This window comes from Heptranchias perlo, chromosome 23 (genome assembly GCF_035084215.1).
Source record: "Heptranchias perlo isolate sHepPer1 chromosome 23, sHepPer1.hap1, whole genome shotgun sequence".
Lineage (NCBI taxonomy): Eukaryota > Metazoa > Chordata > Chondrichthyes > Hexanchiformes > Hexanchidae > Heptranchias > Heptranchias perlo.
This window is the reverse complement of record NC_090347.1, coordinates 233,842-260,956: the sequence shown is the minus strand read 5'-3', so window position 1 is coordinate 260,956 and position 27,115 is coordinate 233,842. Positions and strand designations below refer to the sequence as shown.

At 47.7% G+C, this 27,115-nt stretch overlaps 2 protein-coding genes across 3 annotated transcripts in view; one reads left to right on the top strand and one right to left on the bottom strand.

The window, feature by feature from the left end:
• Window positions 1-1,790, bottom strand: part of LOC137341342 (serotonin N-acetyltransferase-like) — an 87,330-nt gene extending 85,540 nt beyond the window's left edge. Inside the window, exons 1-2 of the mRNA XM_068004467.1 lie at window positions 1,719-1,790; window positions 1,099-1,286 (exon numbers count right to left, since the gene is read on the bottom strand). Coding sequence (XP_067860568.1) covers window positions 1,099-1,255 — 157 coding nt within the window. The 5' untranslated portion in view covers window positions 1,256-1,286; window positions 1,719-1,790. The remainder of the gene's footprint in view (window positions 1-1,098; window positions 1,287-1,718) is intronic.
• Window positions 1,791-15,064: 13,274 nt separating this feature from the next.
• The window catches only part of LOC137340984 ((E3-independent) E2 ubiquitin-conjugating enzyme UBE2O), a 107,431-nt gene continuing 95,380 nt past the window's right edge, over window positions 15,065-27,115 (top strand). The window contains exon 1 of one of the 2 annotated variants that reach the window (XM_068003779.1): window positions 15,065-15,316. In XM_068003779.1, coding sequence (XP_067859880.1) covers window positions 15,107-15,316 — 210 coding nt within the window. In that variant the 5' untranslated portion in view covers window positions 15,065-15,106. Of the gene's footprint in view, window positions 15,443-27,115 lie in introns of both variants that reach the window. The other variant, XM_068003778.1, reaches the window with a different exon arrangement.

Below are 27,115 nucleotides of genomic sequence, written 5' to 3'. Positions count from 1 at the left end.
TAGAGGATAAGAGGGACCTTGGAGTGCATGTCCACAGATCCCTGAAGGTAGCAGGACAGGTAAATAAGGTGGTTAAGAAAGCATTCGTGATACTTTCCTTTATTAGCTGAGGCATAGAATATAAGAGCAGGGAGGTTATGCTAGAACTGTATAAAACACTAGTTAGACCACAGCTAGAGTACTGTGTACAGTTCTGGTCACCACATTCCAGGAAAGATATGATTGCACTAGAGAGGGTACAGAGGAGATTTACGAGGATGTTGCCAGGACTGGAGAATTCTAGCTGTGAGGAATGATTGGATAGGCTGAGGTTTTTCTCTTTGGAACCGAGGAGGCTGAGGGGAGATTTAATTGAGGTATTTAAAATTATGAGGGGCCTAGATAGAGTGGATAGGAAGGACCTGTTTCCCTTAGCAGAGAGGTCAATAACCAGGGGGCATAGATTTAAAGTAATTGGTAGAAGGATTAGAGGGGAGCTGAGGAGAAATTATTTCACCCGGAGGGTGGTGGGGGTCTGGAACCCACTTCCTGAAAAGGTGGCAGAGGCAGAAACCCTCAACTCATTTAAAGGTTACTTGGATGTGCACTTGAGGTGCCGTAACCTACAAGGCGACAGACCAAGAATTGGAAAGTGGGATTAGGCTTGATAGCTCTTTTTCGGCTGGCACAGACACGAGGGGCCGAACGGCCTCCTTCTGTGCCGTAAATTTCTATGATTCTGTGATGAGGAAACATTTTTTTTAACACAGTGAGTTGTTTTGATCTGGAATGCACAGCCTGAAAGGGCGGTGGAAGCAGATTCAATAATAACTTTCAAAAGGGAATTGGATAAATACTTGAAGGGGAAAAATTACAGGGCTATGGGGAAAGAGCAGGGAATGGGACTAATTGGATAGCTCTTTGAAAGAGCTGGCACAGGCACGATGGGGCGAATGGCCTCTTGTGCTGTACCTACTATGATACAATGATACTGTGGATAGATGGACCAAAGGAAATACTGTGGATAGGTGGGCTTGATGGGCCGAATGTCTCCTGCCTGAAACGGTTACTATATGACTGGGCATTAATGAGATTGCTGAGTAAGTCGCAGACTCTTACCCTCTCTCTCTATCTCGAAGACACTGATTGCATCCCCGGGGGTGAGGCAGCGGAACTCGTTGGCTGGCAGCGTGTGGCGCCTCTGTCTGCCTGGGCTGGCCGCTGAGGATCGTGCGGACAAGGGCATCAGGAGCGGCACTGCTGTCAACACCGACATACTCTGTCTCTACTCCACCTGGGCCAGCGATCTGTGAAACAGGAGCGGGACGGACCATTACTGCCCCTTCAGTACTAGAGTGACTGCTAAACATGTCACCAATGCAGGGAGGTGTGGAGCAGCACAAGGAGAGAGAAGCAAATGGGAACATAGGAACAGCAGGAGGCCATTCAGCCCCTCCAGAGGAAAAGAGAGAGGCTAGTAAGATGGATGGATGGGAGATGGGGGGATGAAGATTTGCTTTCCCCAATCACTGACCCCACTTCCTGGGCTCAGTCAGTGAGGAGCTTCCCCGGGGCTCCGCTCGTTTCCCTCGGGTGTGTGGGTGCTCGCTGCCCGGGGGCCACCCGTTCTGAGCCCCTTAATCCCGGTTACAGATTGGAGTCGGGAAGCGGATGAATCTCCCGTTACACCGGAATCTACAAAAAGGAAGAGACTTTCCCCCAAATTATTCAAATCTTACCTGACCCAATGAAGAGCGGCGACGAGTCCCGGACTGAGGTCGCTCCCGGCTCCGGGAATCTTTATCAGCTCCATCAGATTAGCGGGGCAGCAAATGGGACACAAAGTGCGTCAGAAGAGGCTTGGAGTGACAGCTGATTAAACCGGGGGAGGGAGGCTTTGGTCTCATCATTTTTTTATTCGTTCATGGGATGTGGGCGTCGCTGGCGAGGCCGGCATTTATTGCCCATCCCTAATTGCCCTTGAGAAGGTGGTGGTGAGCCGCCGCCTTGAACGCTGCAGTCCGTGTGGTGAAGGTTCTCCCACAGTGATGTTAGGAAGGAAGTTCCAGGATTTTGACCCAGCGACGATGAAGGAACGGCGATATATTTCCAAGTCGGGATGGTGTGTGACTTGGAGGGGAACGTGCAGGTGGTGTTGTTCCCATGTACCTGCTGCTCTTGTCCTTCTAGGTGGTAGAGGTCGCGGGTTTGGGAGGTGCTGTCGAAGAAGCCTTGACGAGTTGCTTCAGTGCATCCTGTGGATGGTACACACTGCAGCCACTGTGCGCCGGCGGCGAAGGGAGTGAATGTTTAGGGTGGTGGATGGGGGGCCAATCAAGCGGGCTGCTTTGTCCTGGATGGTGTCGAGCTTCTTGAGTGTTGTTGGAGCTGCACTCATCCAGGCAAGTGGAGAGTATTCCATCACACTCCTGACTTGTGCCTTGTAGATGGTGGAAAGGCTTTGGGGAGTCAGGAGGTGAGTCACTCGCCGCAGAATACCTAATCTCTGACCTGCTCTTGTAGCTACAGTATTTATATGGCTGGCCCAGTTAAGTTTCTGGTCAATGGTGACCCCAGTATGTTGATGGTGGGGGATTCAGCAATGGTAATGCAATTGAATGTCAAGGGGAGGTGGTTAGACTCTTTCTTGTTGGAAATGGTCATTGCCTGGCACTTGTCTGGCGCAAATGTTACTTGCCACTTATCAGCCCATGCCTGGATGTTGTCCAGGTCTTGCTGCATGCGGGCAGGGACTGCTTCATTATCTGAGGGGTTGCGAATGGAACTGAACACTGTGCAGTCATCAGCGATCATCCCCATTTCTAACCTTATGATGGAGGGAGGGTCATTGATGAAGCAGCTGAAGATGGTTGGGCCTAGGACACTGCCCTGAGGAACTCTTGCAGTAATGCCCTGAGGCTGAGATGACTGGCCTCCAACAACCACTACCATCTGGTAGGTATGACTCCAGCCACTGGAGAGATTTCCCCCTGATTCCCATTGACTTCAATTTTACTCGGGCTCCTTGGTGCCACACTCGGTCAAATGCTGCCTTGATGTCAAGGGCAGTCACTCTCACCTCACCTCTGGAATTCAGCTCTTTTGCCCATGTTTGGACCAAGGCTGTAATGAGGTCTGGAGCCGAGTGGTCCTGGCGGAACCCAAACTGAGCATCGGTGAGCAGGTTATTGGTGAGTAAGTGCCGCTTGATAGCACTGTCGACGACACTTTCCATCACTTTGCTGATGATTGAGAGTAGACTGATGGGGCGGTAATTGGCCGGATTGGATTTGTCCTGCTTTTTGTGGACAGGACATTCCTGGGCAATTTTCCACATTGTCGGGTAGATGCCAGTGTTGTAGCTGTACTGGAACAGCTTGGCTAGAGGCACAGTTAATTCTGGAGCACAAGTCTTCAGCACTACAGCCGGGATGTTGTCGGGGCCCATAGCCTTTGTTGTATCCATAATAATAGATAATAATGCTTCATACATGAAATATAGAACACAATATACAATACATACTAGATACATACAGAATTTAATACATTCGAAATAATATGTAAAGCAGTGTGTGTGTGTGGTCTCAGTAAAAGTGACCATGAAGCTGTCCAATTGTCGTAAAAACCCAACTGGTTCACCAATGTGCTTTAGGGAAGAAAACCTGTTGTCCTTACCCGGTCTGGCCTATTTGTGACTCCAGTCCCTCACCAGAGTAGTTGACTCAAACTGCCCTCTGAAGTGGCCTAGCTAGCCCCTCAGTTGTATCAAACCTTAGGGCAACTATGGACGGGCAATAAATGCCGGCCTTGCCAGCGACGCCCACATCCCGAGAATGGGAAAAACAATACAACATAATATAACACATAATACAGTACTTTATTATGTTCTTTGTTACAAGGAGTGATGATAAATTAAGTGACTATAAATGTTCCTCTGTTCATGAAACCATTGTAAAATTACACCATTTTGTCCTCGTCTCATTAAAGTGTTAAGCGGTTCAACTTTCAGAAGATTACAGAAGAGCACTTGGCTGTAAGTGAGATCATTGCAGTTCAAATAACAAGGGTTTCATTGATACAGCCCAAATTATCACGACTAGATATTGAGCAATAAAGGTAAGCTTCTGATCATAAGGGAGGCAAGGTCTGCTTATAGTAGGGTAGAGGCAGCAGCTGCTGAACCTGAGACTATCTAGAGCAGACCCAAAATGTGTAAGATAAGAGCATTATGATGATTTGAATATGGACAGCGTAAAATGAGAAATAGATGAAAGAAAGTGGGGTTAGTGTTGATGAGGCATTTGTAGAAGGTAACAAGATTCCTTGAAGCCAGGTATTGTTGCATCAGAGTCAAGTTTAACATTAAAAATGTTATTTTTGTGAGTAGCCCAGCATAAAGATAATGTCCAATCCCAGAGTTTTATATGGAAACATCATAACCTTGTGCTCATACAATATCCGTCGCATGGTAATCCCCAGTATGGGTATTTCTGGATGAGATACCCTGAGATGGGTATTGTTTGTAGCATGAAGTTATTTGGTCAAATAATGTGCATGAGGGTGCAAGAGTGAAGGTTTATAGTGTTTCCATATAAAACTCTGGGATTGGACATTATCTTTATCAAATGTTATAGAACGAGATTGAAGGCAGGGAGTGGTAGATAAAGGTCTAGGACTAAGAATAAGGAGGACTGGAAGACCAAGGTTTAAAAAGGGTACGAAGGAAAGGCCGAAAAATTATAAGCTGGTCAGTCTTACCTTGATGGTGGGCAAACTATTAGAATCAATTGTAAACAATTTTACAACACCAAGTTATAGTCCAGCAATTTTATTTTAAATTCACAAGCTTTCGGAGGCTTCCCCCTTCCTCAGGTGAATGTTGTGGACCACATCGTTCACCTGACGAAGGGGGAAGCCTCCGAAAGCTTGTGAATTTAAAATAAAATTGCTGGACTATAACTTGGTGTTGTAAAATTGTTTACAATTGTCAACCCCAGTCCATCACCGGCATCTCCACATCATTATTAGAATCAATACTGAGAGATAGGATAAACTGTCACTTGGAAAGGCATGGTTTAATCGGGGATAGTCAGCATGGATTTGTTCAGGGAAGGTCATGCCTTACAAATCTGATTAAATTCTTTGAGGATGTGACAAGGAGGATTGATGAGGTTAGTGCAGTGGATGTTGTCTATATGGATTTTAGTAAGGCATTTGACAAGGTCCCACATGGCAGATTGGTCAGAAAGGTAAAAGCCCATGGGATACAGGGAAATGTGGCGAATTGGATCCAAAATTGGCTTAGTAACAGGAAATAAAGGGTAAAAGTTGATGGATGTCTTTGCGAATGGAAATCCGTTTCCAGTGGTGTGCCACAGGGCTCAGTGTTGGGTCCCTTGCTGTTTGTGGTATATATTAATGATTTGGACTTGAATGTAGGGGGCATGATTGGCAAATTTGCAGACGACCCAAAAATTGGCCGTGTAGTTGATAGTGAAGAGGATAGCTGTAGACTCCAAGAAGATATCAATGGGTTGGTGGAGTGGGCGGAAAAGTGGCAAATGGAGTTCAACCGGAGAAGTGTGAGGTAATGCACTTAGGGAGGGCAAACAGTAAAAGGGAATACGCAGTAAACGGGAATATATTGAGAGGGGTAGAGGAAGTGAGAGACCTTGGAGTGCATGTTCACAGGTCCCTGAAGGTGGCAGTACAGGTTAATAAGGTTGTGAAGAAGGCATATGGAATGCTCTCCGTTATTAGCCGAGGTATAAAATACAAAAGCAGGGATGTAATGATGGAACTGTATAAAACGCTGGTAAGGCCACAGCTGGAGTATTGTGCACAGTTCTGGTCACCACATTACAGGAAGGACGTAATTGCTCTGGAGAGAGTGCAGAGAAGATTTACAAGAATGTTGCCAGGGCTTGAAAATTGCAGCTACGAGGAGAGATTGGATAGGCTGGGGTTGTTTTCCTTGGAGCAGAGGAGGCTGAGGGGTGACTTGATTGAGGTGTACAAAATTATGAGGGGCCCAGATAGAGCAGACAGGAAATACCTGTTTCCCCTAACGGAGAGTTCAAGAACTAGAGGACATAGATTTAAGCTGATTGGCGGAAGGATTAGAGGGGACATGAGGAAAAACTTTTTCACCCAGAGGGTGGTGGGTTGTGGAGGCAGGAACCTGAAAGGGTTGTGGAGGCAGGAACCCTCACAACATTCAAGAAGCATTTGGATGAGCACTTGAAATGCCATAGCATACAAGGCTACGGACCAAATGCTGGAATATGGGATTAGAGTAGACAGGGCTTGATGGCCGGGGCGGACACGATGGGCCGAAAGGCCTCTATCCGTGCTGGATAACTCTATGACTCTAATTGGTGGTATAGGTAGGGACCCTCAACTCTTTTAAAAAGTACCTGGACCTGCACCTAAAGTGCTGTAAGCTGCAGGGCTATGGACCGGGTGCTGGAAGGTGGGATTAGAATGGGCACCTGGTTGTTCTTCGAGCCGGCGCGGACACGATGGGCCGAATGGCCCCCTTCTGTGCTGTATCTTTTCTATGGTTCTATGATTCTAATGATCTTGTTTGAATATTTTTGGATTAGGATCCAGTTTACCTTGAAGATGGATGTCACAGAGACCTATATTACATCTCAATCTTGTAATGGCAAGTGACACAGATAGCAGACTTGGCATGGAAGTTGTGGTGCTCCTGGTTACCAGTAACATTTGACAAGACTTGAAAGATATCAACACTGCGAATCAGTACTCTGGTAAACAACTTTAAAAGAGCCAACTTCAGACAATGAGGGAAGAGTTTAACCAATTTAACTGGAGGGCAGTTAGAACATAAGAACATAAGAACATAAGAAATTGGAGCAGGAGTAGGCCAATCGGCCCCTCGAGCCTGCTCCGCCATTCAATAAGATCATGGCTGATCTGATCCCAACCACAAATCTAAAGAACACAAGAAGTCGGAGCAGGACCCGGCCACATAGCCCCTGGGCCCTCTCCGCCACCCACAGGGCATTGACCGATCCGAACTCAGCTTCATGTCCAAGTTCTCAGCAAAATCTCAGTTGAAAACAAATGTTCACTTTAAGGACTAGAACGGTCCCAGCGGATTGGAAGGGAGCAAATGTAACCCCGCTATTCAAGAAAGGAGGGAGAGAGACAACAGGGAACTGCAGACCAGTTAGCCTGACACCAGTCATCAGGCAAATGCTGGAATCTATTATGAAGGACGTGGTAACAGGCCACTTAGAAAATCATAATATGATTAGGCAGAGCCAACACGGTTTTATGAAAAGGGAAATTGTATTTGACAAATCTATTAGAGTTTTTTGAGGATGTTACTAGCAGGATAGATAAAGGGAAACCAGTGGATGGAGTATATTTGGATTTTCAAAAGGCATTCGATAAGGTGCCACACAAAAGGTTGTCATGATGTGGAGATGCCGGTGATGGACTGGGGTTGACAATTGTAAACAATTTTACAACACCAAGTTATAGTCCAGCAATTTTATTTTAAACATTTACCTGACGAAGGAGGAAGCCTCCGAAAGCTTGTGAATTTAAAATAAAATTGCTGGACTATAACTTGGTGTTGTAAAATTGTTTACAAAACACAAAAGGTTGTTACACAAGATAAGGGATCATGGGGGTGGGGGTAATATATTAGCATGGATAGACAGGGATAAACAGGTCGTTTTCAGGTGAACTAGTGGAGTGCCGCAAGGATCAGTGCTTGGGCCTCAGCTATTTACAATCTACATTAATGGCTTAGATGAAGGAACTGGGTGTAATGTATCCAAGTTTGCTGACGATACAAAGCTAGATGGGAAAGTAAACATTGAAGAGGACACAAAGAGTCTGCAAAGGGATATAGACAGGTTAAGTGAATGGGCAAGAAGGTGACAGATGGAGTATGATTTTTTTTCGTTCATGGGATGTGGGCGTCGCTGGCGAGGCCGGCATTTATTGCTCATCCCTAATTGCCCTTGAGAAGGTGGTGGTGAGCCGCCTTCTTGAACCGCTGCAGTCCGTGTGGTGAAGGTTCTCCCACAGTGCTGTTAGGTAGGGAGTTCCAGGATTTCGACCCAGCGAGGATGAAGGAACGGCGATGTATTTCCAAGTCAGGATGGTGTGTGACTTGGAGGGGAACGTGCAGGTGGTGTTGTCCCCATGTGCCTGCTGCCCTTGTCCTTCTAGGTGGTAGAGGTCGTGGGTTTGGGAGGTGCTGTCGAAGAAACCTTGGCGAGTTGCTGCAGTGCACCGTGTGGATGGTACACACTGCAGCCACGGTGCGCCAGTGATGAAAGGAGTGAATGTTTAAGGTGGTGGATGGGGTATCAATCAAGCGGGTTGCTCTGTCCTGGATGGTGTCGAGCTTCTTGAGTGTTGTTGGAGCTGCACTCATCCAGGCAAGTGGAGAATATTCCATCACACTCCTGACTTGTGCCTTGTAGATGGTGGAAAGGCTTTGGGGAGTCAGGAGGTGAGTCACTCGCCACAGAATACCCAGCCTCTGACCTGCTCTTGTAGCCACAGTATTTATATGGCTGGTCCAGTTAAGTTTCTGGTCAATGGTGACTCCCAGAATCTTGATGGTGGGGGATTCAGCGATGGTAATGCCATTGAATGTCAAGGGGAGGTGGTTAGACTCTCCCTTGCTGGAAATGGTCATTGCCTGGCACTTTTCTGGCGAGAATGTTACTTGCCACTTACCAGCCCATGCCTGGATGTTGTCCAGGTCTTGCTGCATGCGGGCACAGACTGCTTCATTATCTGAGTGGTTGCGAATGGAACTGAACACTGTGCAATCATCAGCGAACATCCCCATTTCTGACCTTATGAGGGAGGGAAGGTCATTGATGAAGCAGCTGAAGGTGGCTGGGCCTAGGACACTGTCCTGAGGAACTCCTGCAGCAATGTCCTGGGGCTGAGATGATTGGCCTCCAACCACGACTATCATCTTCCTTTGTGCTAGGTATGACTCCAGCCACTGGAGAGTTTTCCCCCTGATTCCCATTGACTTCAATTTTACTAGGGCTCCTTGATGCCACACTCGGTCAATTGCTGCCTTGATGTCAAGGGCAGTCACTCTCACCTCACCTCTGGAATTCAGCTCTTTTGTCAGCTCTAATGTGGGGTAATGTGAGGTTATTCACTTTGGTAGGAAGAATAGAAAAACGAAATATTTTTTAAATGGTGAGAAATTATTAAATGTTGGTGCTCAGAGAGATTTCGGTGCCCTCGTACAAGAAGCACAAAAAGTTTGCATACAGGTACAGCAAGCAATTAGGAAAGCAAATGGACTGTTGGCCTTTATTGCAAGGGGGTTGGAGTACATGAATAAGAAAGTCTTACTACAATTGTACAGGGCTTTGGTGAGACCTCACCTAGAGTACTGTGTACAGTTTTGTTCTCCTTATCTAGGAAGGATATACTTGCCTTAGAGGCTGTGCAACGAACCTTCACTAGATTGATTCCTGGGATGAGAGGGTTGTCCTATCAGGAGTGATTGAGTAGAATGGGCCTATACTCTGTGGAGTTTAGAAAGATGGGAGGTGATCTCATTGAAACATACAAGATTTTGAGGGGGTTTGACAGGGTAGATGCTGAGAGGTTGTTTCCCGTGGCTGAAGAGTCTAGAACTAGGGGGCATAGTCTCAGGATAAGAGGTTGGCCATTTAAGACTGAGATGAGGAGGAATTTCTTCACTCAGAGGGTTGTGAATGGAAGAATTTTCTACCCCAGAGGGCTGTGGATGCTGAGTCATTGAATAGGGTACCAGAGGAGTAGGGGGACAGACCAAGATGTGATTGGGTGATAAGGGCCACACCACTACCATGGTTGTCTGGGCGGGGCAGGTGGTGGAAATTATGGCCAGGCGGGGACGCTTTGTTAAGGGGGAAAGTATCATCACCAGTCAGCCAAGTTTCCATCAAGGCCATGATGTCGATGCAATCATCCACAATAAGCTCATGGATGGCAAGGGCCTTGTTCACAAGTGAACGGACATTCTGGAGGGAGATGCGGAGAGGGGCGGTGAGAGCTGATCTGCTGGCAGAGTCCACAGGGTCAGTGCTGGGAGGGGTGAATGGAACAGGAAGGAGATTGGCAAGATTAGCCCCCCCCCAGGTACTGTGTGGGAAGATCAGTGAGAGAATAGGAAGAGGCAGTTGGGGATGCTGCTTTTAAGGAGGCAGTGACGAGTGCCTCACTGGGCCCTTAGGAACATAGGAACATAGGAACAGGAGTAGGCCATTCAGCCCCTCGTGCCTGCTCCGCCATTTGATAAGATCATGGCTGATCTGTGATCTAACTCCATATACCTGCCTTTGGCCCATATCCCTTAATACCTTTGGTTGCCAAAAAGCTTTCTATCTCAGATTTAAATTTAGCAATTGAGCTAGTATCAATTGCCGTTTGCGGAAGAGAGTTCCAAACTTCTACCACCCTTTGTGTGTAGAAATGTTTTCTAATCTCACTCCTGAAAGGTCTGGCTCTAATTTTTAGACTGTGCCCCCTACTCCTAGAATCCCCAACCAGCGGAAATAGTTTCTCTCTATCCACCCTATCTGTTCCCCTTAATATCTTATAAACTTCGATCAGATCACCCCTTAACCTTCTAAACTCCAGAGAATACAACCCCAATTTGTGTAATCTCTCCTCATAACTTAACCCTTGAAGTCCGGGTATCATTCTAGTAAACCTACGCTGCACTCCCTCCAAGGCCAATATGTCCTTCCGAAGGTGCGGTGCCCAGAACTGCTCACAGTATTCCAGGTGCAGTCTAACCAGGGTTTTGTATAGCTGCAGCATAACTTCTGCCCCCTTGTACTCTAGTCCTCTAGATATAAAGGCCAGCATTCCATTAGCCTCATTGATTATTTTCTGCACCAGTTCATGACACTTCAATGATCTATGTACCTGAACCCCTAAGTCCCTTTGGACATCCACTGGTTTTAACTTTTTACCATTTAGAAAGTACCCTGTTCTATCCTTTTTTGATCCAAAGTGGATGACCTCACATTTGTCTACATTGAATTCCATTTGCCACAGTTTTGCCCATTCACCTAATCTATCAATATCCCTTTGTAATTTTATGTTTTCATCTACACTGCTTACAATGCCACCAATCTTTGTGTCATCGGCAAACTTCGATATGAGACTTTCTATGCCTTCATCTAAGTCGTTAATAAATATTGTGAATAATTGAGGCCCCAAGACAGATCCCTGTGGGACTCCACTAGTCACATCCTGCCAATGTGAGTACCTTCCCATTATCCCTACTCTCTGTCACCTTTCACTCAGCCAACTTCCTAACCAAGTCCGTACTTTTCCCTCGATTCCGTGGGCTTCTATCTTAGCTAACAGTCTCTTATGTGGGACCTTATCAAATGCCTTCTGGAAGTCCATATAAGTAATATCCATTGACATTCCCTGTCCACTACTTTAGTCACCTCTTCAAAAAATTAAATTAAATTTGTCAGGCACGACCTACCTTTCACAAATCCATGCTGGCTCTCTCTGATTAACTGAAAATTCTCGAGGTGTTCAGTCACCCTATCCTCAATTATAGACTCCAGCATTTTCCCCACAACAGATGTTAGACTAACTGGTCTATAATTCCCTGGTTTCCCTCTCTCTCCTTTCTTAAAAAGCGGAGTGACATGTGCAATTTTCCAATCTCGTGGGACAGTTCCTGAATCTAGAGAACTTTGAAAGATTACAGTTAGGGCATCTGCAATGTGCTCACCTACTTCCTTTAAAACCCTGGGATGGAAACCATCTGGTCCTGGGGATTTGTCACTCTTTAGTGCTATTATTTTCTTCATTACTGTTGCTTTACTTATGTTAATTTTATCGATTCCCTGTCCCCGATTCAATATTAGTTTTCTTGGGATTTCCGGCATGCTATCCTCTTTTTCTACTGCAAATACTGATGCAAAGTAATTGTTCAACATGTCCGTCATTTCCCCATTGTCAATGACAATATCCCCACTTACAGTTTTTAAGGGGCCAACACTGCTCCTGACCACCCTCCTTTTCCTAATATAACTATAAAAGTTCTTTGTATTGGTTTTGATATCCCTTGCGAGTTTCTTTTCATACTCTCTTTTTGTAGCTCTTACTATCTGTTTTGTGACCCTTTGTTGATCTTTGTATCTTTCCCATTCGCCAGGATCTGTGCCATTTTTTGCCTTTTTGTATGCCCTTTCCTTATGTCTTATACTGTCCCTTACCTCTTCAGTTGTCCATGGCTGTTTTTTTTGGCAAGTAGAGTTCTTGCCCCTCGGGTATAAACCGATTCTGTATCACGTTAAATGTTTCTTTAAACATTTCCCACTGATCATCAGTCGTTTTACCCATTAACAGATTTGCCCAGTTTACTGTGGACAGTCTCTGTCTCATCCCATTGAAGTCGGCCTTGCCCAAGTCTGGAATCTTAGCAGCTGACTCACTTTTTTCCCTTTCAAACACTACATTGAACTCAATCATGTTATGATCGCTATTGGATAGATGTTCGCGCACAGTTAAGCCGTTAACTAAATCTGGTTCATTACTCATTACTAAATCTAGTATGGCTCGCCCCCTTGTTGCCTCTAGGACATACTGCTGTAGAAAACTATCCCGGACACGCTCAAGAAATTCACTACCTTTCTGACAGTTGCTAGTCTGCTTTTCCCAATCTATGTGAAGGTTAAAGTCCCCCATTAAGACCACTATGCCTTTCTTACACGCTTGTCTAATCTCTGCATTTATACAAGTGTCCCCGTCACCATCACCCCGTCAGAGTGTAGCTGCAGGCTTTTCCAAGAGGGAATCAAGTCTGGGACGACAATAGGAGAGTAGGAAGGTCAAGGAGTAATGAAAGATCGTGGTCGGGATTTGGGGGAGCAAAGTACCCAAGAGGGGATGGAATAGGATAATGAGGGTGGGACAGTGTGAAGGGAGTGGGACAGGATAACAGGGATAATGTGGGTGGGATAGGGTAACGGGGACAGGACAGGGTGATGGCGACAGGGTAACGGAGATGGGACAGGGTAACGTGCATGGTGTAATGGGGGCGGGGAATTGGGGATGGTACACAGTAACGGGGATGAGGTAATGGGTCAGGGTAATGGGGATAGGGTAACAGGGACAGGGTAATGGGGATGGAGTAATGGGGACGGAATGACAGGGTAATGGGGAAGGGTAACGGAGATGGGGTAACGGTGACACGGGGACGGGGTGACAGGGTAAGATAGACGGGGATGGAGTGACAGGGACAGAGTGATGGGTTAATGGGGAAGGGGAAATGGGGACGGAGTGACAGGAACGGAGTTACAGGGTAACAGGGTCGGGGTAATGGGGAGGGAGTGATGGGGACGTGGCGATGGGGATGGAGTGACGGGGACGGGGTGGTGGGGTGACGGAGACAGGATGACGGGGACGGGGATGGGGTGACAGGGACAGGGTGACGGGGACGGAGTGACGGGGACAGGTTATGGGGACGGGGACGGAGTGACGAGGACAGAGTGAGGGGGATGGGGTGGCGGGGATGGGGGGTGAAGGGGACGGGGTGACTGGTACAGGGTGACGGGGTGAAAGGGATGGGGTGACAGGGTGATGGGGTGACGGGGACAGGGTGACGGGGACGAGGACAGGGACGGGGTGGTGGGGTGATAGGGTGATGGGGACGGGGTGATGGGGAGGGGTGAGGGGGACAGGATGAAGGGGATATGGACGGGGGGACGGGGACAAGGTGACGGGGACGAGGACGGGGTGAGGGGGACAGTTGACCGGGACGGGGTGACAGGGACGGGGTGAAGGTGAAGAGGTGACAGGGGTGAGGGGGACGGGGTGAGGGGGACGGTGAAGGTGAAGGGGTGACGGGGTGAAGGGGACGGGGTGACAGGGACGGGGTGAAGGTGAAGAGGTGACGGGGGTGAGGGGGACGGGGTGAGGGGGACGGTGAAGGTGAAGGGGACGGGGTGAAGGGGACGGGGTGACGATGACAGGATGATGGGGACGGAGTGACGGGGATGAGGACAGGGACAGGGTGGTGGGGTGACTGGGGGATGGGGTACTGGGGATGGGGGACGGGGTGATGGGGCCGGGTCGGGGGACGGTGACGGGATGACGGGGACGGGGGACGGTGACAGGGGACGGGGATGGGGGATAGGGACGGGAGGAAGGGGGACGCTGACAGGGGGACGAGGGACGGGGATGGGGGATGGTGACGGGGACGGGGGACGGTGATGGGGACGGGACGGTGACGGGGGACGGTGAAGGTGATGATGGGGGGGGTGATGGGGACGGGTGACGGGGTGGGGGGATGGGGTGACGGGGGACGGTGAAAGTGATGGTGACGGGGGGGGTGACGGGTGACGGGGGGTGATGGGGTCAGTGATGGGGGGGTGACGGGGGGGGTGACGGGGTCGGTGGTGGGGATGGGACGGTGACGGGGGACGGTGAAAGTGATGATGGGGGGGGTGATGGGGACGGGTGACGGGGTGGGGGGATGGGGTGACGGGGGACGGTGAAAGTGATGGTGACGGGGGGGGTGACGGGTGACGGGGGGTGATGGGGTCAGTGATGGGGGGGTGACGGGGGGGGGTGACGGGGTCGGTGGTGGGGATGGGACGGTGACGGGGGACGGTGAAAGTGATGATGGGGGGGGTGATGGGGACGGGTGACGGGGTGGGGGGATGGGGTGACGGGGGACGGTGAAAGTGATGGTGACGGGGGGGGGGGGGGGGGGGGTCGGGGTCAGTGATGGGGGATGGTGACGGGGTCGGTGGTGGGGGGGTGGGGGGATGGGGGGATTGTGACGGGTGACGCGGGGGGGCGGAGAATGGTCAGGAAAGATGACTGGGCGGAATTCCGGGTGGGCGTGGCCTGGTCGATGGGCGGGGCTCCTGGTGGGAGGGGCTTGATGCGCTGGCGGAGACCCCGCCCAAGGCCCCACCCCTCCTGTTATTGTCATAGCAGCGGTAAGCAGCCAATCGCAAGGTGAGTTCCCGTCGGATTCACCTGATTGGTCTACTGTGGTGGCGGGTCAGACGTCGAGTGACGTCACTATGCGTCTACGTAAAGACGTCACGCGGTCCCGGAGCGGCTTCTCGGAGCGGCGGCGATGGAGGTGGATGCGGATCGAGTGGTGGGCGATAGCCCGGTAACCGAGGGTGAGGGTCTGGGGCCTGTCACCCCTTCCTCTGCACCGTCCCCCGCCCAGTCCCCGGCCACGGCCCCCGGCAGTCAGCGGCTCCTGTTCGTGGATGACTTGGTGTCCGGCACCTACAAGGGCGCCCTGCGGCACGGCATCGTCGGCCTGATTCACGGCGAGGTGAGCAGCGGCGAAAGCTCGGACACGGACGAGGAGGGAGCCGGCCGCGAACGGCCTCTCAAGAAGGGCTACGTCCGAGTGCAGTGGTACCCGGAGGGGGGCAAACAGGACGTGAAGGAAATCAAGGTGGGTCCGGTATAGGAAACATTAGGGGGGGGGGGTGGATAAATGGTCCCTTGGGGGGGGGGATAAATGGTCCCTTGGGGGGGGGGGGGGATAAATGGTCCCTTGGGGGGGGGGGGGATAAATGGTCCCTTGGGGGGGGGGGGGGATAAATGGTCCCTTGGGGGGGGGGGTGGAGGAAAATAAATGGTCCCTTGGTGGTTTGGAGAGGGGGGGGATAAATGGTCCCTTGGGGGGGGGGGTGGATAAATGGTCCCTTGGGGGGGGGGGGGATAAATGGTCCCTTGGGGGGGGGGGGGGATAAATGGTCCCTTGGGGGGGGGGGATAAATGGTCCCTTGGGGGGGGGGGATAAATGGTCCCTTGGGGGGGGGGGATAAATGGTCCCTTGGGGGGGGGGGATAAATGGTCCCTTGGGGGGGGGGGATAAATGGTCCCTTGGGGGGGGGGGTGGAGGAAAATAAATGGTCCCTTGGGGGGGGGGTGGAGGAAAATAAATGGTCCCTTGGGGGGGGGGGTGGAGGAAAATAAATGGTCCCTTGGGGGGGGGGGTGGAGGAAAATAAATGGTCCCTTGGTGGTTTGGAGAGGGGGGGGTAAATAAATGGTCCCTTGGTGGTTTGGAGAGGGGGGGATAAATGGTCCCTTGGGGGGGGGGGGTGGATAAATGGTCCCTTGGGGGGGGGGGGGGGGTGGATAAATGGTCCCTTGGGGGGGGGGGGGGTGTGGATAAATGGTCCCTTGGGGGGGGGGGGTGTGGATAAATGGTCCCTTGGGGGGGGGGTGGATAAATGGTCCCTTGGGGGGGGGGGGGGTGGAGGAAAATAAATGGTCCCTTGGTGGTTTGGAGAGGGGGTGGATAAATGGTCCCTTGGGGGGGAGGGGGTGGATAAATGGTCCCTTGGGGGGGGGGGGTGGATAAATGGTCCCTTGGGGGGGGGGGGGGGGGATAAATGGTCCCTTGGGGGGGGGGGGTGGAAAATAAATGGTCCCTTGGTGGTTTGGAGAGGGGGGGGTAAATAAATGGTCCCTTGGTGGTTTGGAGAGGGGGGGGGTAAATAAATGGTCCCTTGGTGGTTTGGAGAGGGGGGGGGGGTAAATAAATGGTCCCTTGGTGGTTTGGAGAGGGGGGGGGTAAATAAATGGTCCCTTGGTGGTTTGGAGAGGGGGGGGGTAAATAAATGGTCCCTTGGTGGTTTGGAGAGGGGGGGGTGAATAAATGGTCCCTTGATGGTTTGGAGGGGGGGGGGTGAATAAATGGTCCTTTGGTGGTTTGGAGGGGGGGGGTGAATAAATGCCCCCCCACCAAGGGGTTGGGTTTGAATAAATGTCCCCTAGGGTGCATCATGAATAAATGTTTCCATAGGGATGGCGGGGGGATAAATGCCCCCTGGGGGGTTGGTAGAATAAATGTGCCCTGGGCGATTGTGGGGAGCAATAAATACTCTGAAGGATGGGGAGGATTTGAGGGAAATGCCCCCTCAAGGATTTGGGGAGGTGGAGATGAAAGTAGAGATAAATGCCACCTGAGGGGTGGGGATTGGTGCGGTTACACCCCTTTGTGATGGATGTCTGCTGTGGGGGGGGTTAATGACCCTTTTGGAATTGAGGGGTTAAAACTGAGTGTAGTGTAGTCCCTGAATGATTGGGGCAGGAGTGGTTTTGCCCCTTTGTGTTGAGACTTGGGGCTATTGCCATTGAATGGGGTGAAACCATATGTCCTCTGAGCGATGCAGACATGGAGAGGTTTATGCTCCAAGGGGAGGAAGGAGTTAATGTCCCCTGACTGCAGTGTGAGGGAAGTGGGATTATGATGCTGTCCTAGTTGTGTGCCGTAAGAAATATATTACAGGATGTTGTACAGAGATAGTTTATCTCGGACATAGACGGGAGTTGGGGCTAATAATGCTAACTCGCTATTTTTCTGTAGCATAAGAATTTCATGGTGCAATAACATGGGAGTAATATTTACCCAGTTAGCTGGGTAGCAGGGGAATGCAATCATTGGTGTTAATGTGAAATCTATCTATACACCTACCTGCTGTGACCCCCTTGCTCTTATTACTAGTGTCCCCTGCAAAGTATTTTCAATTCATGATGCATATCTTTGTTGCAGCCATGTGTCATTTGGGCTAATGCATCCTAGTCTCTGCCTGAAAGGAGAGGATTGGGTTTCCTTGTGTTTATGATTGGTCAGTTCATTGCAGTGAATCGAAGGGATATGCAGGAGAGGATTGGAGCTGTGACAGAGTCTGCAGCAACGCCTTTTGTATATGGGAAGTGGAGTGTTCACTGGCATTCTCTGTGCTGATGTTATTGGCCTTTCATGGAGCCCCTGCATGTCTGGTGTTAGCCACATAACATCCATCAACCCTTACTGGTGCTTTGCAAGAAGGTAAATTAGAGTTTAACGCAAAGCTTTAATTTGTATTTAGCATTTTGATGTCCTTGGAAGCCTTGTTTCTCTGCATTCCCATTAATCCTGAAATATATATACACAGCTTTGGTCATTGGTGCTGTTTCAGTAGAATTTAATAAATCAATATAAGAAATTGCATGACAGAAGGAGGCCATTCAACCTATACTTGTGCTAGCCCTTTCGCCAGAGCGATCTAATCACATTTCCCTATATCTGTCGTTGTTCCTTTTTCAAATACTTACTCAGTTCTGCTTTAAATTATGTTATTGTCTGCCTCGCTGCTGGCTTGTGGTAAGGCATTCCATATTCTCATAATCTCTTGGGGAGGGGGGGGAAAGATCTCTTAACTTTACCCTTCATCCTTATAATAAGTGAGTCTACACATGCTTTATTGATTTACTATTGCCAAATCCCCCACCATCAACATCCTGGGGGTCACCACTGACCAGAAACTCAATTGGACCCAGCCACACAAGTGCTGTAGTGGCTAGAGCAGGTCAGAGGCTGGGTATTCTGTGGTGAGTGACTCACCTGACTCCCCAAAGCCCTTCCACCACCTACAAGACACAAGTCAGGAGTGTGGTTGAATACTCTCCACTTGCACGGATGCCAACATCACTCAAAGCTCAACGCTATCCAGGACAAAGCAGTCCGCTTGATCGGCAGCTCATCCACCACATTAAACATTCACTCCCTCCACCACTGGCGCACCGTGGCTGCAGTGTGTACTATTGACAGGATGCACTGCAGCAACTCACCAAGTCTTCAACAGCACCTCCCAAACCCGTGACCTCCACCACCTAGTAGGTCAAGGGCAGCAGGCGCATGGGAACACCATCGCCTCCAAGTCATGCACCATCCCGACTTGGAAATATATTGCCGTTCCATCGTTGTCACTAGGTCAAAATACAGGAACTTCCTACCTAACAGCACCGTGGCAGCACCTTCACCACATGGACTGCAGCAGTTTAAGAAGACGACTCATTACCTTCTTGAGGGCAACTAGGGATGGGCAATAAATGCCGGCCTTGCCAGTGTCGCCCACATCCCGGGAGAGAATCTTTAAAAAATCAGTGAAAGCACTCTTTCATTGTGAGAAAACCTTGACAGTCTCTTGGCTATCCTCCTCCCAAACCACCTCCTAAATCATGGGGGAAAAAAAGCTTCCATTTTTAAACCTTTTTTTAGTAACTAGGACCTCATTCTAGTGAAACCAAACTGTTCCCTTCCATGGCTCTAATACCTTTCTATAACAGGATGCTTGGAACCACATGCAATACTCCAACTGTGCCCTAACCATTGTCTTTTGCAAGTTTAACATCAATTCTTTGCTTTTATATAAGAGAATTAAATTAGTCTTCTACTTGTACTCCTTTTTAAAAAAAAAAATTAATTCTCTGAATATGGACGTTGCTGGCAAGGCCTGTATTTACTGTCCAGCCCTAGTTGTCTTGAGAAGGCGGTGGTGGGCTGCATTCTTGAGTGTTTTGATACATCTGTGGCTTGCTCGGCCACTTCAGAGGGCAGTTAAGAGTCAACCATGAGTCATGTATAGGCCAGAGAGGGTAAGGACGGCAGGTTTCCTTCCCAAAAGGACATTAGTGAACCAGTTGGGTTTTTATGACAATCCAACAGCTTCATGGTCACTTTTACTGAGACCAGCCTTTTATTTCCAGATTTTTCTAAATTGAATTCAAATTCTCACTGCACTGATGGGATTTGAACTTGTGTTCTCTGGATTACTAGTCTAGTAATATGACCATTACCCTACCAATAACAACTAATGAAGATCTATATATGTGCATCCTGCATCTTTGTCTTTCCACTCTTGAGTGTTGCTGTTTAGACTTTATTTCCTTTCACTTTTTAAATATAGTACTTCACATTTCCCTGCATTAAAGTGTAGCTGTCATCTATCTATGTGCCCCACTAACCTCTCACATCCTGTATTCTCTCACTTTCTTCTGTTTGCCCAGTTCCTAATGTGATATTAGCAAAAATATTATTCCTTTTTTGTTTTAAATTTATATGAATAATTTGGACATAGACACATGGTATTCCAACACAAATCCCGGGGGACACCACTACTCACATTCCACACATCTGAAAATCATCCGTTTACTCTTATCCTTTGTTTTCTGTACCCTTCCCATCTCTCTCCGTGTTGCTAATTTTTTATCATGCATTAATTTTTTAATGGGATTCCTGTGTAGCATTTTATCAGCTATCTTCTGAAAATCCATACATACAATATTAACCGCATTCCAGAACCCGTGATCTCCTCAAAACATTGGTCTATTGTGACTTGTCCTTTTACATATCCATGCTGAGTTAGCTGGTGTCTTCCTCGTGTTCCCTAACTTCAATCTGTATTGTCACTGGAAATTTACCCGCATTTTCATATGACTAACTGCCCTGTAATTTCCTGACTTGTCCCTTTTTCCTTTCTTGAACACAGATGTGACATTTTCTACCCTCCAGTCCTTTGGCACAATTCCCATCTTGAGTTTTGGAAAATGTCTGAGTATTCTGGGAAGGATACCATCTGGGTCTGGGTCTTTCTACTTTTAGGGCCATTAACATTTTTAACCATTTCCTTTAGAATATGTATCTCCAGTAGGTGGTTCTTTCACCATCCTCTATAAAACTGATACAACATATTGGGCATCTCTGCCGTTCCCTCTCAAGTACATGATTATACCCCTTATTTAGCTATCCTTTTACTTGCATGCTTATAAAAGCCTTGCTACTTTTAATTTTGTCTGCCTGTCTACTGTCAAACTCCATTTTAGTTTTCCTAATCTGTGTTTCTATTCATTTCGCTGTTGTAACTTACTGCTAGTGTTTGCCTGGCATTTGTGTTGAAGTTGCAGTGATAGTTTGGTGCTGCAGAGTAGACATTAACTGCTGCTGGTGAAGTCCTTGTGCTAGATATGTAGAAATTATATTCTGAATTTCAGCAGCAAAACAGCAATAGTTATTCTGTTAACATCTCCATTAGCAAAGAGTCCTTAATTAGATTTGACTGTTAGTGTAGCACTCCAAGATAAAAGCTTTGAAAATTCACTGTGCCCTGAATTAAGATGACACTGCATCGGACATTCTCTGCAAATGTATCTGATGCACTATGTTCCCTCTGGGATAATGCAAGTGGTGCCAGCAGTGATGTAATGGGAAACGTTCAACCTATTGTAATGTAGTAGCACCTTGATTTTAAGTTACATCTTGTTGGAATGCTGATATTCCCTCCTTAAACCCCTCTGCCTCTCTTCACATTTAAGACCCTCTTTAAAACTCACCTCTTTGACCAAGCCTGGCCTAATGTCTCCTTCTTTGGCTTGGTGTCAATTTTTGTCTGATTACGGGCCTGTGAAGCACCTTAGGATGTTTTTACTACATTTTTATTCATTCAGGAGATGTGGTCGTCGCTGGCAAGGCCAGCATTTATTGCCCATCCCTAGTTGCCCTTGAGAAGGTGCTGTATAAATGGTGGTGTTCTGGCTAGTTGTGTCCAAATTCCCTGTTGTCCCACACCTTCACATCTTTAGTACTGTGCATCTAAATTAAAAACGCCCTAATATTGAGATGTCTGTATGGGACAGGGGTACCAGTGGATAATGCAGTCTGTTGTACTCCCAGTTCACTGTCACTCACTGGAGATCACTGGCTTGATCAGTCTTGCACCATTTTAGAAAATAGAGTTCTGAAATAATGGCACTCAGTGAAAGCAACATTTTGGGAGAACAGTTTAAAGTTCTACCTCTGACACCCTTTAATGTTGTCTGTTAACAAGATTTTAATTGTTGATCTCATTACTTAGGGAGTTTTAATGTAATCGAAACTTTTGTCCACTTTCTGTACTTAGAGGCTAGATTGTTTAGATTCAAGTGATTGAGGAAAATTGTCAAACTGTTAAGTATATAATGCACATGCGTAACGTGTAGGTGCTTCATTGGAATTGCATCCTTTTTTATTCATTGAAGGGAATCTGAGTGTCGTTGGCAACGTCAGTATTTATTGCCCATCCCTATTTGCCCTTGAAAAGGTGGTGGTGAGCTGCCTTCTTGAACCACTGCAGTCCGTGTGGTGAAGGTTCTCCCACAGGATTTTGACCCAGCGACGATGAAGGAACAGCGATATATTTCCAAGTCGGGATGGTGTGTGACTTGGAGGGGGATGTGCAGGTGGTGGTGTTCCCATGCGCCTGCTGCCCTTGTCTTCCTAGGTGTAGAGGTCGCAGGTTGGGAGGTGTCTTTCGAAGAAGGCTTGGCGTGTTGCTGATGTGCACCTTGTAGATGGTACACACTGCAGCCACGGTGGTGAAGGGAGTGAATGTTTAGGTGGTGGATGGGGTGCCAATCAAGCGGGCTGCTTTGTCCTGGATGGTGTTGAGCTTCTTGTGTTGGAGCTGCACTCATCCAGGCGAGTGGAGAGTATTCCATCACACTCCTGACTTGTGCCTTGTAGGTGGTGGAAAGGCTTTGGGGAGTCAGGAGGTGAGTCACTCGCGGCGAATACCCAGCCTCTGACCCGCTGTTCAGGTCAGAGTATTTATGTGGCTGGTCCAGTTAAGTTTCTAGTCAATGGTGACCCCTAGGATGTTAATGGGGGATTCGGCGATGGTATTGCCATTGAATGTCAAGTGGAGGTGGTTAAACTCTCTCTTGTTGGAGATGGTCATTGTCTGGCACTTGAGGCGTGAATGTTACTTGGCACTTATCAGCTCAAGCCTGGATGTTGTCCAGATCTTGCTGCATGCGGGCATGGACTGCTTCGTTATCTGAGGGGTTGCGAATGGAGCTAGAGAATGGGAAGTGTAAGGTACACTCATGGAGAATAGCATCGTAGATTAAAGCCCCTTCAATAGTGTGCTTGTGTGTTTTGTTTGTGGTGCTGGGTTCACATTCCTTCACTTGTTGCTTTGCTTTTCACAATTGCAGTATCTTTGGGTTAAGCAATGAAACAAATGTTTGATTCTGGGTGGAGAACGTGCATGTCTTGCTGTATTTTGTCATTTGCGGAGCGGCCAGGCCACAATTGTGCAGAGGTGGGGGAGGAACCCCTCGTTCACGCCAGCAAATGTCTGTTGCTGGATCTTGCACTTGCAGCTACCACGAGCAAAGGGATCCTACTTTTGTCACCTTAACAAAATCACTTAGATAATTCATATCATAATAGGTGCAGCCCAGGAAGAGGCCATTTGGCCCATCGTGCCATCTATTTAGTCCCATAGCCCTGTCAATTTTTTTTCCAAGTTTTTATCCACTTCCCTTTTTAAAGAAAAAAAAATGTTTCCTCATGTCTCCTCTGGCTCTTTTGCTGATCACCTTAAATCTGTGTCCTCTGGTTACTGATCCTTCTGCCACTGGAAACAGTTTCTCCTTATTTGCTCTGTCAAAACCCTTCATGATTTTGAACACCTCTATCAAATCTCCCTTTAACCTTCTCTGTTCTAAGGAGAACAACCTCAGCTTCTCCAGCATCTCCACATAACTAAGGTGGTGCCATTGATGTGTGAAGTTTATTGAACTACAAATGGAACAATAACTGTCCAGTTACAATGTGCTGCTTGGAGGAGAAAGGATGTTTGTTGTAGGTTTAACTTGGGCGAGAGTGTTCTCAAGAAGTAAGTACTATAATATTGTACAAAATGCTGCACCACTCGAGGCAGTTTCTCACATCGCCCTGGCCCCGGCCCCCCAGCTGACTCTCTTGCTTTGGGGAAAAAGTTTGCGCTCTCATTCCATTTATTCAACCATTTCATAGTCATACAACCCAGGAGGAGACCATTCAGCCCATCGTGCCAGTGCTGGCTCTTTGAAAGATCTATCCGATTAGTCCCACTCCGCTGCTCTTTCCCATAGACCTACAAATTTTTCCTCTTCAAGTACTTATCCAACCCCTTTTGAAAGTTATTATTGAATCTGCTTCCCCCACCATTTCAAGCAGTGCATTCCAGATCATAACTCACCTTTTTAAAAAAAAAAAGTTCTTATCCCCCTCTTTCTCCAACCCCCCCCCAGCTACCTGCCACCCCCCCACTTTGGTTCTTTTGCTAGTTACCTTCAAGATGTGTCCTCCTGGATACTGACCCTCCTGCCAGTGGAAAGAGTAGATGGGGAGAAACTATTAAAACCCCTCATAATTTTGAACACCTATTAAATCTCCCGATAACCTTCTCTGCTCTGAGAACAATCCCGCTTCTCTAGTGTCTCCAACAAGGATTGCATGCGGATTATTTAGCACACCATGGGATACTTGCAGTAGATGAATAAATGATACCTTGGATTTGTCACGCGATTACAAGTAATGTCACAATGTTTTTATCCCTTCTGAAGATGTTGATTCATTGCTTGGGTACAGTTCTCTGGTTATTGATTTGCCCAAGTGGCCATTCATGTGTGATCCTATACAGTTCATGTTTGACTGGGGACATTGCAGCTTATTCTAATCTGATCTCTTGCCTCTCTCACACCAGCTACTTGCATTTATACACTTCCTTTATCATAAAAAAAAATGTCCTGTGGTGCATCACAGGAAGAAATAAACTATCTTCACATCAATCATCTCAATCACAAACAAGGCCAGCTTTGATCATTCTTTGTGTCCCTCACCACTCACTTCCCCCGCTCTCTTCCAACCCAACCTGTTTCTGTGTCCACCTCTGGGGGGAATAAAACTCTCTTCCCCCAAGTCCCTTACAATGACTTTCAAATTCCCAACCGTCTAGTCTTTGGCCCTCCATTCATCATACTTTTTTGCTCAATCACACCCTCGCCTCCACCTTTGATGCCCTTATCCCCACTAAACCCCTTACTCTCTCTCTCCCTCGCCGTTCTTTTTAGTACACCCCCATCTTAGCTACCTTAAGTTTAAGGGACGCAGATTTGAACGTTTATGGCAGACAACTGTTATAGCCATTTATCGCCATACCTGGCTGACCACCTAAAGCACTATTGGTCCCTCCTGTACTTTTCCAAAACTGCTCACTACTCCAGAATCATCCTGGAATGCAAAGATAACATTTGGCTGTTTTTCTTTACTACCACCTGTCTCCTTAAACTCCCCTTTGACACAGTTGACCATGCCTCTCCTCCATTGTCCAACTGCCCTTGCCTGGTTCAGTTTTTATCTTTCCAGTCGTAGTCAGAGAATCACCTGCAGTGGCTTCTTTTCCCGCTCCCGCACTGTTACCTCTGGAGCCCCCTAGGGTTCTATCCTTGGCCCTCTCCTATTTCTCATCTACACGCTGACCTTCAGCGATATCATCTAAAAACATGCTAGATTCCACATGTACGCTGACTACATCCACTGCATCCCCGACTGCCTCCACTGTGTTGTCAGACTGCTTGTTCGACATCCAGTCGTGGATGAGCCGAAATTTCCTCCTATTAAATAGTGGGAAGACCGAACTTATTGTCTTCCATAAGTCTCCACCATAAAGTGGCTGAAGCTGAACCAGACTGTTAGTAACCTTGGCGTCCTATTGACCCTGAGCTGATCTTTCCAACCCATATCGTCGTCTTCACCGAAATCACCTTCCTAATATAAGACTAAGAGATAGGAGCAGTAGTAGGCCATTTGGCCCTTCGAGCCTGCTCCGCCATTTAATGAGATCATGGCTGATCTGATTTTTACCTCAACTCCACTTTTCCACCTTTTCCCCATATCCTTTGACTCCCTTGCTGAGCAAAAATTTGTCTATCTCAGCCTTGAATGTATTCAATGACTCAGCCTCCACAGCTTTTTGGGGTAAAGAATTCCAAAGATTCACGACCCTCTGGGAGAAGAAATTCCTCCTCATTTCCGTCTTAAACGGGCGACCCCTTATTCTGAGACTATACCCCCTAGTTTTAGATACCCCCATGAGGGGGTAACATCCCCTCGGCATCTACCCTATCGAGTCCCCTCAGAATCTTATGTTTCAATAAGATCTCCCCTCATTCTTCTAAACTACGTGAGTATAGACCCAACCTGTTCATTCTTTCCTCAAAGACAACCCTTCCATACTCGGAATCGACCCAGTGAACCTTCTCTGAACTGCCTCCAATGCAAGTATGTCCTTCCTTAAACAAGGGCACTAGAACTGTATGCAGTACTCCAGGTGTGGTCTCACCAGCACCCTATACTGTTGCAGCATGGCTTCCCTGCTTTTATACTCCATCCCCCTGGAAATAAAGCCCAATATTCCATTTGCCTTCTGGATTACCTGCTGCACCTGTATGTTGACTTTTTGTGTTTCATGTACGAGGACACCCAGATCCCTCTGTACCGCAGCATTTTTCAGTATTTCTCCATTCAAATAATATTTTGCTTCTTTTATTTTTCCTCCCAAAGTGGATGACTTCACATTTTCCCACATTATATTCCATCTTCTAATTTTTTGCCCATTCGCTTAACCTGTCAATATCCCTTTGCAGACACTTTGTGTCCAACTTGCTTTTCCACCTATCTTTGTATCATCAGCAAATTTGGCCACAATATGCACTGTTCCTTCATCCAAGTCATTGATATATATTGTAAATAGTTGAGGCCCCACCACTGATCCCTGCGGCACCCCAATAGTTACAGATTATCATTTTGAAAATTACCCTTTTATACCGACTGTTTTCTGTTAGTTAGCCAATCCTCTATCCATGCCAGTATATTACCCCCAACACCATGAGCTGTTACCTTGTGCGGTAATCTTTTATGTGGCACCTTATCGAATGCCTCTGGAAATCCAAATATACTGCATCCATTGGTTTCCCCTTTATCCACCCGGCCTGTTACTTCCTCAAAGAACTCTAATAAATTTGTCACACGATTTCCCCTTCATAAAACCATGCTGACTCTCCTTGATTGTATTATGAGTCTCCAAATGTCCTGCTACTCAATGGATTCTAGCATTTTCCCAATGACAGATGTTAGGCTAACTGGCTTAGAGTTACCTGCTTTCCATCTCACTCCCTTCTTGAATAGGGGTGTTATGTTTGCAGTTTTCCAATCCGCTGGGACCTTTCCAGAATCTAGTGAATTCTGGGAGATTACAACCAATGCATCCTCTATCTCTGTAGCCACTTCCTTTAAGACCCTCTGATGCAAGCCATCAGGTCCAGGAGACCTGTCAGCCTTTAGATTTGTTAGTTTACCTAGTACTTTTTCTCTAATGATAGTGATTATTTTTAGTTCCTCCCTCCCCTTTGCCCCTTGATTTTCTACTATTATTGGTATGTTATTAGTGTCTTCATAGCGAAGACAGATACAAAATATCTGTTCA